The sequence below is a fragment of the Schistocerca serialis genome, chromosome 3 (assembly GCF_023864345.2).
Source record: "Schistocerca serialis cubense isolate TAMUIC-IGC-003099 chromosome 3, iqSchSeri2.2, whole genome shotgun sequence".
Taxonomy (NCBI): Eukaryota; Metazoa; Arthropoda; class Insecta; order Orthoptera; family Acrididae; genus Schistocerca; species Schistocerca serialis.
The window spans coordinates 246,922,577-246,940,109 of NC_064640.1; the positions used below are offsets into that span (position 1 = coordinate 246,922,577).

The window sequence follows — 17,533 nt, forward strand, 5'->3', positions numbered from 1 at the left end:
ATGTATTTCTACAGAGTCCGTAATAACTGATTCCAGAAGGATCTCGTCATGACCAAGATTTACGTGACAGAATAATCCATGGAATGTCTGTGGAGATGCAATGCTTGGCTATAGTTGACTTACTGGTCTGAGAAAGGCCAGTGCAGCAATCATGTTCAACGCACCTTTCATGTACTGTGTGTGTTGTCTGACAAATTCACGCTGTGCCACACTGGCAAGGTATTCTGTAGATTCCAGTCTGGCGTGACCCTAGATCGTCCTTTACCGAACCACGAAGTGTACAGTTCTTTGTAGGTGGTTGGTCATACCTTCAACAGAATGTTTTCTTAGGATTCTGCCTGATTTCGACGAAATACGGCCGATATATTGGAGGAACGTCCTGGACTTGAACAATTTTTTTCCTTTTGATCTTGTGGGTGATCACCTTTCTTCCTTCTTAAAGATGTGCTGATCTGATGCGGATGGTATCCATTAAATTTGAATAGAGATTGTAGTGTTCCAGCTCCTATGCAAGGCTGTCTCTAGCAGATTCAACGTTCGACAGACAGGGTTCATTACACAAGTGCCCGGTGCACCAAAGTCCTACGTCTGAAGGACGCTGATAGTTTGTGAAGCGTGGTGGTAGCTAGACGCTGGTAAATACAGGTCTGTGTGGGATTACGGTAATCGGAGTGCCACAATGATCCACTCACAATCCGACTGACCAAGCCGTTCAGAAACGGCAGATAGCCCGAGCCCCCTTCTCCACTTCCATCGTAAATTGGATATTCTCGTGAAATGAATTCAGATGCTGCAAATATCATGACGCTTCTTCTTCGCCATAGGGCCACGCTACGAAAATACCATCTAGATATCGGCAGAAGAGTTTTGCTTTAAGTTCTGCCGAATCAAGCGCCGTCTCGTGAAAGTCTTCGATAAAAATGTTACTACCACAGAACAGAGAGGACTCACCGTGGCATTACAGTTAATTTGCTCAAAATATTCTCTGTTGAATAAAAAGTAGGTTAATAGTTTGAGTAATTTAACGGTGATGGCATGGGTAGCCCTCTCTCCCCTGGTAGCATACATTTTTATCGAAGGCTTTGAGGAAGGGGCAGAACTTAAATCAAAACTCTTCTGGTGATGTGGAAATGATACTTTGGTAGTATATCCTACGGTAAAGACGAACTGCCACGATTTTTGCAGCATCTGAATTCAGTTCACGATAATATCCAATTTACAATGGAAATCTATAAGGGCGGCTGTCTGCCGTGTCTGGATGTCTTGGTCAGTCGGAAAGTGGATCTATCCTTGGGGCACTCCGGTTACAGTAAGCCCATACACACATATCTGTATCTGCAGGTATCTAGCAGCCACCAGCCTTCACAAACTGTGGTCGTCCTTCGAACCTTGGCGTACCGGACAGTTGTTTCCGCTATAGACAGCCTTGCAAAGGAGCTGGAACACCTACAGTCTGGGTTCAGAGATAATGGATATTCTCCACATCACTTCAGCACAACTGTAAGAAGGAAGAAATGTGATTACCAACGAGCTCAAGAGGAGAATGAACTGTTCAAGTTGAGGGCATTCCTCCTATATGTCAGCAATATTTCGCCGAAATTATGCAGACCCCTAAGGAAACATTATGTTAAAAAGATGTCCGGCCACCTACAAGGATTTTTACACTTCTCGGTTTGGTAAAGAACGATCTAGGATCGCGTCAAGCTGAAATCTACAGCATACCTTGCCGGCGTCAAAACGCCTACATTTGGCACACCACACGCATTGTACGTGAAAGGTGCGTTGATCATTGCCACACACGTCTTTTGTAGCCCAGTAAGTCAGCCATGGCCGAGCATTGTCTCTCCACAGGACACTTTATGGATAATTCTGCCACATTCTACGGATAATTTTGGCCCAGACGAGATACTTCTGGTTTTCAGTTGTTGAGGAATCTGTGGAAATACTTTTAATGGAAGACTTTTTAGTCATGATGGCCACTGTAATCTGGATAAGGCGTGGCACCTGGTGATTTCTTTAATATCTTCAGAAGGAAAACATTTTGTGCCTAATGACAAGCCTAACGACAGTTAATTTGACACCTGAATTTTAACTCTAAGAGCCCGCATTCCGACAATCACCGTTACGCATGCGCCTGCGCACTATACATGGAACAATATTCGAAGCGCGCTGAACACGACAGCGTCTCTCAAGTAACAGCTGCCTTTGCGCGTGCGTCTGCGCGCCAACGTTTGGTGAATAAAGTTAGCGACGTGAAATAGCAGTCCATTACTCCCTCTTACCTTTGCCTTTCCAACCGTTTATATTCCCATGATCCGCTTCTCCTCCTACCTATCATCTGCATAGTTCTTCCCATTTAACAGACCCCTATCTCTTTACTCACACCCCTAAACCTCTATGGAACATAATCTCTCCTCCCACGTTAGTTGTCACCCAGCGCAGGTCTTTTAAATGTTAAGTGGTACTGCAGAGCTCCAGTGCTTTTTTTCATAGAAGAATATCACCTCACAGCAATTGTGATTTTTAAATTGGATATATTTTTAGTCCTTTTCGCTGTCCCTCATTAATCTTTTTAATTAAAAACATAAACAGTCCTCATATTTTTTCTATCATCTTTCTTATATCTTTATGAATGTTGTTGGTTCAAGAGTGGAATACTGTACCGCTGACAGCCCACCCTCTGCCCAAATGCTCCGTGGGGGATGAAGTAACAACAAAGAAAAAAGAGAAAAATACAGCAATCTCCAATACAGAGTACTCACCTGAAGATGGCGGAATGGTTGTCAGTTGAAATTCCGTGGCAAGAAACCGACGGCATCCCGTTTCCATCCCGAAACATCATGGAATACATTTATCTTAATTGTACTTGTTCAGTAAAGGTTTCTTTATTGCAGTGATGAAAGTTTGTGCAGCATTTGGTTGCACCAAAAGATATGTGGAAGTAATGTTTCGATTGAGATCAGTCAGTTTACAGGCTGAATCTAAGGGGTGATATCGTTACCAAGAAGATGTGAATGGCCTTCTATTTGAGTGTATTTATTTGTGTCTAAATAAAAACTGAAGACTAAGGCATATTACAAATCACACCCGAAAAAGTGCGTTGATCCTCAGGTCTCAAACTCCAGGACTGAGCCGGCCGGCGTGACCGAGCGGTTCTAGGCACTTCAGTCCGGAACCGCGCTGCTGCTACGGTCGCAGATTCGAATCCTGCCTCGGGCACTGATGTGTGTGATGTCCTTATGTTAGTTAGGTTTAAGTAGTTCTAAGTCTAGGGGACTGATGACCTGAGATGTTAAGTCCCATAGTGCTTAGAGCCATTTGAACCATTTTTTCCACGACTGACTGAGATTTTAAGACGATGTGATGTTACTGTCTGACTCACTGCAAGAGTTTTCTGTATAATCAACGTTTTCTAATAAATTATACTTCGTGATTATACTTCGGTATATACACTGGATTAAGCAAAAGTCATAAAACATATCCGTTTATTTTGTGTAAAAACAGACGTTACTGTTACAAATGGACGTCACTTCTAACAAAAACATTATAAACTATTCAACACGTATTATTGAAGAATTGTCAGAAAACTAAATGCTTCCTGCCAAACTGCGATTTTGTCTTCTTCTCTTCCGAAAGTGGTGAACTAAATGATTCGCTGTGCCACACATACCGGAATTCGGTGAATAACTGCATTTCCGTCGCTTGCATAAATAAAAAATTTTCAGTACAGTGTTCCAAACTTTATGTTACCTTTTCACTTGACCAAGGACAAAAAAATAACCATCGCTTTAACATTAGGAATTTAGGAAAAACTGTGTTAACTGTGCAACTACATGAGTAATGTCAATACAGATGTAGTTTCGGTTGTCAAAAGCAGTACTTTATTTTTACATCCACTTCTACGTGTACATGGCCCTTCAACAACTCACATTTATGTGTTTGGCAGAGTGTTCATCGGAACACTTCCAGACTACTTCTTTACAATTCCACTCTCGAATAGCATATGGGTCAAACGAAAACATGAATCGTTCTGCGCGAGCTGTGACTTCTCTTATTTTACTAGGATGGTCATTCCTACCTATGTAGGTGGAAGTCGACGAAATATTTCCGCATTCGGAGAATAAGTTGGAGATTGAAATTTCGTTAAAAGACCTCGCTGTGACGAAAAACGCCTATATTTTAATGAATACCACCGCAGCTCGCCTAGCATATCGGTGACAGTCTTTCCCTTTTTCCGCGGTCAAACAAAACGAGATGACGTTCTTTGAACTTTCTTGCTGTCCTCCGTCAATCCTCTCTGGTAAGGATCCTATACATCACAGCAGTACTCCAGAAAAGGTCGGACAAGAGTGGCATAGGCAGTCTCTTTAGTACATATTGTGCATCTTCATTGTGTTTTGCCCATAACACACAGTTTTTTGTTCGCCTTCTCCACAACATTTTCTACGTGGTGGTTCCAATTCAAATTGTACGGAACTGCAATCCCTGGGTACTGATCTGCCAAGTTTTAAAATTTGTCTGATTTCTCGTGTAAACGAATCTTATCAGATATTTTTATTACTCATGTGAAGAGCTCACACTTCTTATTGTTTGGAGTCTGTTGCCAATTTCGTACCATAAAGATTTCTTGGCTAAATCATTTTGCAACTGTTATTGATCTTATATGATTTTACTAGACGGCAGCATCAACTGCAAACAATGTAAGATGGCTGTTCAGATTATCTCCCAAATCATTCATGTAGATTAGAAACAGGAGAAGGTCTGTATCATTTCTTTGGGGAACGCCACACAGTACTTCCGTTTCATTCGATGACTTTCCATCAATTACTATGAACTGTGACATTTCGAACAGGAAATCACAATTACAGTCGCTCAACTGAGACGATATTCCATAAGCACGCAATATGATTAGAAGCCACTTGTGGAGGACGGCGTCAAAACCCTGCGGGAAATTTATAAATATGGAGTCAACTGGAGAGCCCCTGTCCATAGCACTCAGTACTTCGTGTGAATGAAGAGTTAGTTGTATTTCCCTAGAACGATATTTTACAAATACGCGCTGACTTTGTGCCAATGTACTGTTTCCTTCGATGTAATTTATAGTGTTCGTATACAGGCAATGTTCCTAAATCCTTCTGCAAATTTATTTCAACGACAACGGTCTGTAATTCAGCGGATTTAAGCTATAGGTGAGAGAAACTGTAAATGTTGCGGTTCCACTTCGCGTAGTTCGCATGACAAAAACTCAGCTTTCTGCTCCCCATCACCTGACTTAGATGTTGTTCTCAAAGCTCAACACGACAGACATAGGGGCGTGCGGGGTCTATATGGCTCTGTGGTCTCAGGTCTACGTGATTTGACCTCCAGAAGTTTGGAATGCGCAACTCTGATGGAAAGTGGTAGCGTTGACGGAAGCAGTGGCGCATCATATCTGCATCTGTACCGCAGCTTCCTGCCCCCCTTCCCCTCCCCACCCCCCCACCCCCCACCTTTCAACGCCGCGACTGTATATAAGCGGCGTCGTGACGCGGCGCGCGTGCCAGTGTGGATGGAAGCTCTCACCACCAGCAGGCACGTGCTGGAGCATCGGCAGATGGCGGGGGGAAACTGCGCGCACTAGAAGCTGCCGTCGGCTGCGATGGTGGCGCCGTTGCTGTGTGCCAGCCTGCTGGCAGCGGCCTCGTGTCTCACCGAGGCGCACCGACCCTCCATCATCATCGTCGAGGACGTCCAGGGTAAAGCCCGCCACACTGCACGGAAACCGGCAATACGTTTGCATTTAGTCCTCACAGCTACTTTTGTCCTCCCAGGCATTACAAATGTATTCGACGTCGAACCGCATTCTGTAGAAATAATAAGGATACGATCGTACAGATCATCGCCCTCCGTGTGTGAATCGCTTTGACAGAACAGTAAACCACCGCCCCACCTCTACAAAGACTCGAACTCTCATGTATAAAACATCATATCTCCCGAACTATGTGTCGTGCAATGATATAATTCTGCAGGTACGTTCAGTGAGATATGTGATTACTGTCTGCAAAATGTGTTGCGAATAGAATTAGTAGTAAAGAGATGATACATTGAAACATCATGCCTGATGCTGCAGTTTTACTGCGAGAACAGTGAAAACGAAGTAAGCGATAAACTTCTTTCCTTCCACCATTTTGTGGGCAGTGCCACCGAGAAAAAAGTTTCTTAAAGCTTTCAAATTATGTTTTGAAGTCGCTATGTGTTGTTATTATTAAGCGCAAGATGACTACAGTGTGGGTAATTTCCGCACTGTGAGTTATGCTGGCTCACTTCATATACACGGCTTCTGACTGTAATACTTAACTTGCTGTTTTAAACGCGAAACATAAGATTATAGCTCTTGATGAGTAGATTATGACAGCATTTTAAATTTTTAAATTAGGTCAACAATTGCATGAAATATTGAAAATGAAACTTTTGTTGCCCCTGGAAGCCGTTAGATAGACAACCTGCAACACTAACAATGCTATACTGTATGGTTTGGTCGCCAGAGTTTTCATAGTGCATTGCTTTACGCTCAGCAACCGGATTGCGTAAGCCTAGACTCCCACACACATATAAGTGTCGCTGTAATTTCGAAAGGCAGCTCGAAAATATTTCCTTTCCATATTTGCCATGCCGCCTTCGCTAAAATAGCTCGAAATTTCATATTCCGTGGAGGATAAATCGCAGCTACATATTGTAGCTTAGACAAACCACAGACTTTAATGAAATCTGGCATCATAATTTTATCCAGGGCTCTTATTCTGTTAGGCAACGGCCTTGCCGCAGTGGATACACCGATTCCCGTCAGATTACCGAAGCTAAGCGTTGTCGGGCGTGGCTGGCACTTGGATGGGTGACCATCTGGGCCGTCATGTGCTGTTGCCATTTTCCGGGTTGCACTCAGCCTCGTGATGCCAATGGAGGAGCTACTCGACCGAATAGTAGCGGCTCCAGTCACAGAAAACCATCATAACGACCGGGAGAGCGATGTGCTGACCACACGCCCCTCCTATCCGCATCCTCAGCTGAGGATGTCACGGCGGTCGGATGATCCCGATGGGCCTCTTGTGGCCTGAAGACGGAGTGCTTATTCTGTTATCTCAATAACGCCTCGAATAAACCTGCTCCCTTTTTCCATTTGTACTTGGACTTGGGTTTGTGTTGATTGTGAGTACTAGTTGAATTCCTTCTGCATTCCGAGCTATCTAATCCGGTTTGGTCTTGCATTGGTTTCTCAACGAATTCATTAAGGTGACAAAAGTCATGGGATACCTATTAATATCGTGTCGGACCTTCCTTTACCCGGCGTAGCCCAGCAACTCGACGTAGCATTGACTCAAAAAGTCGTTGGAAGCCCCCACCAAAATATTGAGCCATATTGCCTCTATAATCTACCATAATTGCGAAAGTATTGCCAGTGCAGGACATTGTGGACGAACTGAACTTTCGGTTATGTCGCATAAATGTTGGATGAGTTTTACGTCGGGCGATCTGGGTGGTCAGATCTTTCACTCGAATTGTTCAGAATGTTATTCAAAGCAATCGTAAATAATTGTGACCCGCTGACATGGTGCATTGTCATCCATAACAATACTATAGTTGTTTGGCAACATGAAGTCCATGAATAATTTCAAATGGTCTGCAAGTAGCCGAACGTAACCATTTCCAGTCAATGGTCGGTTCAGTTCTACCAGAGGACCCAGTCCATTCCATGTAAACACAGGCCACCCATTTTATGCAGCTACCATGATCTTGCATGCCTTGTTGACAACTTCGGTCCATGGCTTCGTGGTGTCTGCGCCACATTCAAACCGTACCATCAGCTCTTACCGACTGAAATCGGGACTAAGATGAGCAAGCCACGGTTTTACTATCGTCTAGGGTCCAACCGATGTGTTCAGAAGCCCAGCAGAGGCGCTGCAGGCGATGTCGCGCTGTTAGCAATGGCACTCCTGTCAGCAATGCCCGGCCGGGGCGGCCGAGTGGTTCTAGGCGCTACAATCTGCAACCGCGAGACCGCTACGGTCGCAGGTTCGAATCCTGCCTCGGGCATGGATGCGTGTGATGTCCTTAGGTTATTTAGGTTTAAGTAGTTCTAAGTTCTAGGGGACTGATGACCTCAGAAGTTCTGTCCCATAGTGCTCAGAGCCATTTTTTTTTTTTTTTTTTTTTTTTTTTTTTTTTTTTTTTTTTAAAAAGCAATGCTGTCGCTCGTCTGCTGCCAAAGCCCAAAGCCCATTAACGCCAGGTTACGTCTCACTGTACTAACGGGTGCGTTCGTCGTATGTCCGATATCGATTTAGGCGGCTATTTCATGTTGTGTTGCTCGTCTATTAGTCCTGACAACTCTATGCAAACGCCGCTGCTCTCGGGCGCTAAGTGGAGGCCATCGCCCATTGCGTTGTCCTTGGTGAGAGGCAATGACTGAAATTTGGTGTCCTCGGCACACGCATGACGCTGTGGGTCTCGGAATATTAAATTCTCTAACGTTTTCCGAAACACCTAGTTCCAACTACCGTTCCCCGTTCAAAGTCTGTTAATTCCCGTCGAGAAACTATAATAACATTCGAAACCTCTTCAAATAAATCACCTGAGTACAAATGACAGTTCCGCCAATCCACTGCCCTTTTATACCTTGTGTTCGCGATACCACCGCCATCTGTATATGTGCATATCTCCATCCCATGACTTTAGTCAGCTCAGTGTATATGATGGCAGATTTAAATTCTTCTCCCGCTATCCAGTTCAGAAGCTCTCGTGACTTCTGTTAAATTTTAATTTCCTGTTGATCGTTTACCAACAATGAAAAGCTAAAACATTATGGTTACTGCCAAGCGCGAGGTTACCTCCCATATGGTGGTTTTGAAGACATGTAACGCGGTAAGGAAAATACATAAGTAGTGCACATACAAAGTCATTTTAGCGACGGTACGGGCTGCAAATAGGGAAATCTATTGACTTATTAGACGCTGAAGAAGGGTAGATTGTTACGTCTCGGCGCCTGGGAACGAGCACCTCAGATCGGTAAAGGTGATCGGCTGTTCGTGTGCTAATGTCGTGGGTATCTGTGGAAGATGGTAGAATGGTGGTAAAACCGCGAGTAGGCGACAAGGTGTTGGACGTCCACGCCGCATCACAGAACGTGTAGGTCGGAAGCTTGCCAGCTCTGTAAAGCAGTATAGGCGGCGATTGTGGCAATTTGACGACTGAGTACAATGATGGAACAAGTATTCTGGAGCACACCATTCAGCGAACACTGTTGAACATGAGACTCCTTTGTAGGCGTCACCTACATATTTCCATGCAGACCTGACGATTTCGTCAATTACCATTGTAGTGAGCACGGGATCATCGAAATTGGACAAAATATCAGAGCAAACATGTCGCCTAACCGGATGAATCACGTTTCTTGTTACACCAGGTCAATGGTTGCGTCCAGATACTCCGACACCCAGCAGCTGCTCGAAACATGCACATCGCCACGGACCTAGACTGATGGGGGCAGTACTACGCTATGGGGAGCATTCACTTGGGCTTCTAAGACCTGTGGTAGTAGTCAAAGGCGCCAAGACAGCTAATGATGATGATATTTGGCTTATCGGGCGCTCAACCGCGTGGTTATCAACGTCCGTACACATTCCCCAATCTTTTCACTCTCCAGTCTCACCATTTTAACGAATGATGATGAAATGATGAGGACAACACAAATACCCGGCCCCGGGCAGAGAAAACCCCCGCCTCGGCCGGGAATCGAACCCGGAACCCCGTGATACAGAGGCAACAACTTTAGCCACTAGATCACGAGCTGCGGACACCAATACAGCTGTAGACTGCATGAACATTATTGCGACCCATGTACATCCTCTCATGATTTCGTGCTTTCCCAACAACGATGGCATTTTCCAGCTAGATAACAGTCCTTGTCACAAGACCTAATTCGTCCTACAGTGCTTTGAAAAGCATGATAGTGCACTCATGTTGATATCTTGGCCATCAAATTCGCCTGATCTGAATCCGATGGAACACGTCTGGTATGCTGTCGGGTGCAAGCTCCGAGTCCTCAAACCACGGGAGCATAATTAACCGGATTTACGTGGCCGGTTAGTGGACATAGGATGACACATACCTCAGGAAACCTACCAATAACGTGTCAGATCCGTGCCATGCTGGATCTCTCCCTCGATAAGCTCGCCTCTGTCTTGGCAAAAAGCGGCTCCGTGGCGATGGCGTATAGTGTCGCAAACAACGGGATACCATATCTAAAAGCTCTTCATAATTTTATATGCAGTTGTAAAGTGAAGCACTCCGTCTTCAGGACACAAGTGGCCCATCGGTACTATCCGACCGCCGTGTCATCCTCAGATGAGGATGTGGATAGAAGGGGCGCGTAGTCAGCACACCGCTCTCCCGGTCGTTGAGATGGTTTTCTTTCAACTGAGCCGCTACTATTCGGTCGAGTAGCTCCTCAATTGGCATCACGAGGCTGAGTGCACCCGAAAACTGGCAACAGCGCATGGCGGCCCGGACGGTCACACATCCCAGTTCCGCCACGTCCAACAGCGCTTAACTTTGGTGGTCCTTCGGGAACGGGTGTTTCCCCTGCGGCAAGGCCGTTGAGTTTTAAAGTTATGTTAAACTTAATTCTGGAAAGGGTACCACTTATGAAATTTCCAGGTATATGTGCGAAGTCATTATCGAAACCCATTGTAATCTCACTTGTGTTCAGCCCTGTCTTAGGCATTTTTGCATTCTACTAAATCTAAACTCTCCGCCAAATCTGAGTCCCAGTGTTAATGGACAAGATATCTGTCTGCTTTAGAACTGAAAATAAGGCTCAAGCTTCATTTTATTTTTAAAGTTGAGTACGGCCACAACCTCGTATTCCGTCACATATAAATTCTAAGTTCATGTATGCTGCCATGATGTTTGTCGTTGACCTCTCAGAAATTATGGTTTTCTGATACGGTGCTAAAATGACCAGCGTGATTTCTTTAAATATTTTATTCGAGAATCTTAAAATCTGCGTTTGATGACTGGTTTATATTTGTTTCGCAACAAAATGCTGATGGCCTCCATGTTATTGCCCAGGGGGTTTGTCCTCGCGAATAATTCGTTAAACGCTTCGATTTGTCCTCACTTTTGCGATAATACTTGTCAGCTAGCATCACAGATGTGAAATACGTGCCCGGTGTTTTATGCCGTGGACCACCTGTATGACACTTCTCACGCTCTCTCTAGCCAAGAAAAATTTGGAAATTTGTGGCAACGTCTTATGGGACCAAACTGCTGAGGTCAGGCCGTCCGGGGTGGCGGAGCGGTTCTAGGTTCATCAGTCTGGAACCGCGCGACCGCTACGGTCGCAGGCTCGAATCCTGCCTCGGCCATGGATGTGTGTGATGTCCTTAGGTTAGTCAGGTTTAAGTAGTTCTAAGTTCTAGGGGACTGATGACCTCAGATGTTGAGTCCCATAGTGCTCAGAGCCATTTGAACCATTTTGCTGAGGTCATCGGTCCCTAAGCTTACGCACTACTTAATCTAACTTAAACTAACTTACGCTAAGGACAACACACACACCCATGCCCGAGGGAGGACTCGAACCTCCGACGGAGGAGCCGCGCGGACCGTGACAAGACGCCTCAGAACACGCGGCTACTCTAGTCAAGTGTTCTTTAGTTCTCAGTTTGGATGTGCTGACATGGTAGCCTGTGCTCCCACTCGCTTCATCCGATTACCTACTTTCTGTCCACCACACTCTGTGGTACTGTATAGGTTTTGAAAATGGTCCACTATATCTTGCCTAATAACTGAACGCGGCGTTTTATGCACTCTCCCTTGGTCGTTGATGATCCTCAGCAACGGATGCTGGGGTATGCCATGTAATTAACGTAGGCCTATAGAGACAGTGTGGGAACAGTGGTGAGAAATGGGGAAGAAACATTCCATTAATATGGAAATTCTGCAGAAAGAGATAACCTCCAAGAAGTGTCTTGTGCAGGATTACTCAAGTATTTAGGACCTCCGTGAACTTCGCCTGTAGGACTGGATGCAAGGCTTGAGAGTTGTTGATGGCACTGTAACCGAAAAGATTAGTCACTATCGTGCAGATGCTCAGGAAACTTAAATGAGAATCGAGGAAGAAAGACGGCTTCCTTTTCGCGATGAATAAATTAAAAGAGTCAGTATTTGATACATGGTGTAAACTCTTTTGTTGCATACATCATATATTTTAAGTAAGGACAGCCACACACGTCTTCCACATCATCGTGAAAATCATCTATGAGGTACACAACTAAGTGGTTCGTTTTTCTGCGACTCCAGTCGTAAATGGAACGGGGAAGGAAGCCTTTAGTGACAGTAGTAAGTTTTTCGGTCATGTCCTTTACGGTGATCGTACATTAACACCGATCAGATGGATACTGAAGCCGTTACATGCCCATAATGTCGTGCGGCTTCAGGATGCGCTCAAATCTGTTTATCGAAAAAGTTCAGTGCTGTCGTCATATTGTAGTCATTGTTTTGCATCAGACTAAGAGCCAATTGATTTGATTAACTAAATGTGCCTCAGACGCACATTTCCATGCAATTTGCCATTATCTGACATCTTTACAATTCAGTATTTTTCTCATACAGGTAACCAAACTCCGAATCGCATCCCTGATGAAAGGTGGAATGAATTAGATTGGATAGTGGCAAACGAATGGTTTAACTGAAACTACAGTTGTATGTAGAAGCGCAACTATCAGAAAATTTTTGACTGTAGTATATTCTAGCACTCCGTCTTCAGGTCACAAGTGGCCCATCGGGACCATCCGACTGCCGTGTCATCTTCAGCTGAGGATGCGGATAGGAGGGGCGTGTGGTCAGCACACCGCTCTCCCGATCGTTATGATGGTTTTCTTTGACCGGAGCCGCTACTATTCGGTCGAGTAGCTCCTCAGTTGGCATCACGAGGCTGAGTGCTCCCCTAAAAATGGCAACAGCTCATGGCGGCCAGGATGGTCACCCATCCAAGTGCCGGCCACGCCCGACAGCGCTTAACTGCGGTGGTCTGACGGAAGCCGGTGTATCCACTGCGGCAAGGCCGTTGCCTGTAGTATTTTCTACTAAGCATTATTGTATCTAACGTAGCTAAAGTGTTACAGTCTTGTCATGAACAGAGTATTTAAAATAAAGGTGTTACATATCCCTACATGACGAGGTACTGGTCAAAACTACAAGAAAAGATCCTATAATTATATGTACTGAAATCGATACTTACATATGCGTCATTTTACTCGTGATGAGTAATGTGTAGTATTCGGCGGTGTAGGCAGGAGATAGCATAATAAATTACCACAATACACACTTGTGGGCAGATGCAAATTCTCGAGTAATCACGGAGGTGAGGCGTGAGGACTCACAGACTCATAGGGCCATACACTTTGCCAAACAGATAAACGGATGCTGCGTATCACCTATTTCTGCGCGATGAGGAGGAAGAGGAGATTAGTGTTTAACGTCCCATCGACAACGAGGTCATTAGAGACGGAGCGCAAGCTCGGGTGAGGGAAGGATGGGGAAGGAAATCGGCCGTGCCCTTTCAAAGGAACCATCCCGGCATTTGCCCGAAGCGATTTAGGGAAATCACGGAAAACCTAAATCAGGATAGCCGGAGACCGGATCTAACCGTCGTTCTCCCGAATGCGAGTCCAGTGTGCTAACCACTGCGCCACCTCGCTCGGTCTGCGCGATGAATTATCAGCGCTACTGGAGACTGTTACCCTTGCAGAAAGACAACGACTGTCGTTTACGCACGACGGGGCACCAAACGATTTTCTACGGATCGTGCGATCGTATCTCACCGCAGCGTTTCGAGGGGCACGGATTGGTAGAAGAGATCCATTAGCAGTTCACCAGACCCGAATCAGTCGTATTTCTGGCTATGGGGCCATTTAAAGACATTGGTTTATGCCCAATCCACCGACTATGTGCAGACGTTACAGGAACATGTGAACAATGCATTCAATGAAGTCCAGATGGAGCCAGGTGTATTTTAAACAGTGCGTCATTCACTGCGAAGAAAAGATGGGGGATCTTGGCTCTGAGCACTATGGGACTTAACTGCTGTGGTCATCAGTCCCCTAGAACTTAGAGCTACTTAAACCTAACTAACCTAAGGACATCACACACATCCATGCCCGAGGCAGGATTCGAACCTGCGACCGTAGCGGTCGCGCGGTTCCAGACTGCAGCGCCTAGAACCGCTCGGCCACTACGGCCGGCGATGGGGGATCTATCAGAATACTTTGTAACTGCACGCAGTGCTGCCTGTAGTCTTTACTTTTATGTAAGAGAGAGCTGGGATTGATAGGACAGATTGGCTCACATCTCAGTACGTATTGGTTTCCGGACATACAGTTACAGGAGCTTATCTTCTAGTTTTGACCAGTACTGCCATCTGTGCGTATATGACACTTTTTTGAAACACCCTGTATATTCATACGTTCATGCTGTACCTTGGTTATAAGGTATTCAGGATAATTCTTCCTACTCTGTGTCCTATAGCAGCCAGTTGATAGTCTCAGTTCGTTGTCTGCCTGTGTGATGTGCAGATGCATTCATTGAGTTAGTGTTTATCTAGCTGTTTGCGCTTCTCATTTTATGACGTTGATTATTAGCATCCCCTTCAGTTTCGTCTAAAAGAGATCAGAGCTAGTTTTTGTTTTCTTGAATATATTTTTGTGTGTATCATAGTTTTAGTAGTGTAGATTTGCGTCGCCTGTGGCGCGACAGAGTAGTTTAAATGTTTAGACCAGCAGCCAGCTGGTAGTCTGAGTTCGTTGTCTGCCTGTATCCTGTGCAATTGCGTTCAGTGAGTTAGTGTTTATATAGCAGCTTGCTCTCCTCATCACAGAAGCGTCACAGTAGAGTAATTTTCTCCTTTGCGGGCGTCTGTTGTACTTTTTCAGTTATTTCTCATTGCTTTGTTTCTATTTTTGAGACCTTATTCGGTTTTTTACACAGTACGATATGTATAGGGACTATGGTTTTTGTGAGCGGACTCAGTTAAGGTTGGCTGCTGTCCGTAAACAGCTGGAGGTTGCATTAGCCATGGTCAACAGACTTCTGGCTATTGCTCAAAGCTGCGGCGACATCATGGCGCCCATGACAAGAGCTGCAACACCCGTGGTGCCGTTGAAATCCCCTAGTGACCTGGTTATCGCTGCGTATTCTGATACACAATATGTGATCGGCTGACAGTCTTGAGTTTGTGTGTCAATGGGCGGAAGGTGAAAGATGGAATCGTCCTCATGACTAGCTCCTTAGGTTTTAGCAACCGGTATGAGGTGCTATCCAGTGTTGATAATACTTCTGAGCCAACTCGGGATGCCTCTCCTAATGGGCCAGGGGCTGATTCTCCGGCCCAGTCCGGACAAGTACAGAGGGAAGGTATCCTACACACTGGAAGTTTCAACGTTATGCGGGTAATGAAGCCCCTCAGGGAAATGGGTGCAAGGTGGTAAATAATGGTAGTATGCACTCGGTATGTTTGCCATAGGGTATCGTCCGTAAGGTGCGGAAGGCTCTGCTAGCAGCTATCTAACGCACTGGGTACAACGTGTACAAATAGTGGCACATGTTGTCACTATTGACGTCTGCCGCATAGGTTCTGATGCCATCATCGGTTTCTTCCGGTGGATGACTGATTTGGTGAGGACAACTAGCATCGCACGTGGGGTGAAAGCAAAGCTGACTAATTATAGCATCGTACACAGGATGATCGCCATCCTCTATCTTGAAACAAAGTGGGAGGTCTAAACCAGAGGCTCAGACCACTCGGCGACGGTATCGGATGCAAATTCCTCTACCTCCACTCTCTGGTGGCGAATTGTAGGGTTCCCCTTAACAGGTCAGGAGTGCACTACGTGCAGGAAGAGGTTATTAGGCTAACGGAGTGCTTATGGAGTGCACATGGCGGGTTTTCAGGTTATGGAACACACCTTCCTTTTGGATCAGAGACGAATCGAAGTTACAGCAGCCACCATGATCTCAGAGAGTGCTCGTCCCTTCAGATCGGATATGGAAAAGGTATGCAACTAGGGTTATTTATTTCATTGTTAATTTCAGTATTAGTAAATTGTAGGAGGATCCAAGGAAAGGTCACTGAATTAGTATCACTAATTGAAGGTTATAGTGCTCAGGTAGTATTAGGAGTAGAAAGTTGGTTGAAACAAGAAGTGAATACCAACTAAATCCTAAGTTCATATTTGAATATTTATCGTAAGGCCAGGTTAGTCGCGATTAGTGGAAGCGTATTTATTGCACCAAAGGAATCAATAATATCTAGTGATGTTATCACAGACTCCGAATGTGAATTAATCTGGGTGAAGTTAAGCATTAAAGCTCGGTCAAACATTGTAAGAGGGTGCGCTTATAGACCTGTAGTGGTGGCTCAAATGGCTCTAAGCACTACGGGACTTAACATCAGAGGTCATCAGTCCCTTAACTTAGAACTACTTAAACCTAACTAACCTAAGGACATCACACACATCCATGCCCGAGGTAGGATTCGAACCTGCGACCGTAGCAGCAGTGCGGTTCCCGACTGAAGCGCCTAGAACAGCTCGGCCACAGACGGTAGTGGTAGCACGCTTTAGGGAGAACAAGCAGAATATCGTTAGTGATTTCCCTGATCATGTTGTTGTAATGAGAGGCCACTTCAACTTGCCTTGTATAGGCTGGGAGAGTCGTGCTATCAAAACTGGTGACAGAAACAGGAATTTGTGTGACATTATTTTGTCTTGCGCAAAAATAACTTCGAACAGATAATTATAGAACAAACTCGTGACGGTAGCGTCATAGATGTCCTAGCAACAAACAGATCCGAACTTATCGAATCAGTTAACGAAGAGAAAAGTGACAGTGATCATAAAGCTGTCATAGCAACTTTGACAACGGGTTTTACAAAGAATGTTAAGAAATGTTGGAAAATATAAATTGCAGAGTATCTGAGTAGTCAACAACAATATTCAGTGCTAAGGACGAAGATGTGGAGAACACATGGGAAAAATTCAAAAGCACCGTTCAGTATGACTTAATCAAGTTTGTTCCAAGCAAGGTATTAAGGGATGGGAAAGACACACCTTGGTTTAATAGCTGTGTTGTTGGTCGTGTTCGGATACGCCGGCATCCATGCGATTGGCTGCTCAAAACATGCACAGCGCCGTGGACCCAGGCCGGTGGCGTGAATACTACGGTATGGGTATCATTCACCTGGGCTTCCACGGGGCCTGTGGTAGTAATCAAAAGGGTTGGGTTGTTTGGGGAAGAGACCAAACAGCGAGATCATCGGTCTCATTGGATTAGGGAAGGATGGGGAAGGAAGTCGGCCGTACCCTTTCAAAGGTACCATCCCGGCATTTGCCTGAAGCGATTTAGAGAAATCACGGAAAACCTAAATCAGGATAGCCTGACGGGGGACTGAACCGTCGTCCTCCCGGATGCGAGTCCAGTGTGCTAACCACTGCGCCACCTC

At 45.2% G+C, this 17,533-nt stretch overlaps 1 protein-coding gene and 1 pseudogene across 2 annotated transcripts in view; both read left to right on the plus strand.

The window, feature by feature from the left end:
* Positions 1-17,533, plus strand: part of LOC126469995 (uncharacterized) — a 501,305-nt gene that overhangs the window by 259,246 nt on the left and 224,526 nt on the right. Inside the window, exon 1 of one of the 2 annotated variants that reach the window (XM_050097450.1) lies at positions 5,555-5,735. The exons of the other annotated variant lie outside the window; for it this stretch is intronic. Coding sequence (XP_049953407.1) covers positions 5,639-5,735 — 97 coding nt within the window. The 5' untranslated portion in view covers positions 5,555-5,638. Of the gene's footprint in view, positions 1-5,554; positions 5,736-17,533 lie in introns of those variants that run through there. 2 annotated transcript variants of the gene reach the window in all.
* LOC126472057 (5S ribosomal RNA) lies at positions 6,786-6,903 on the plus strand (annotated as a pseudogene).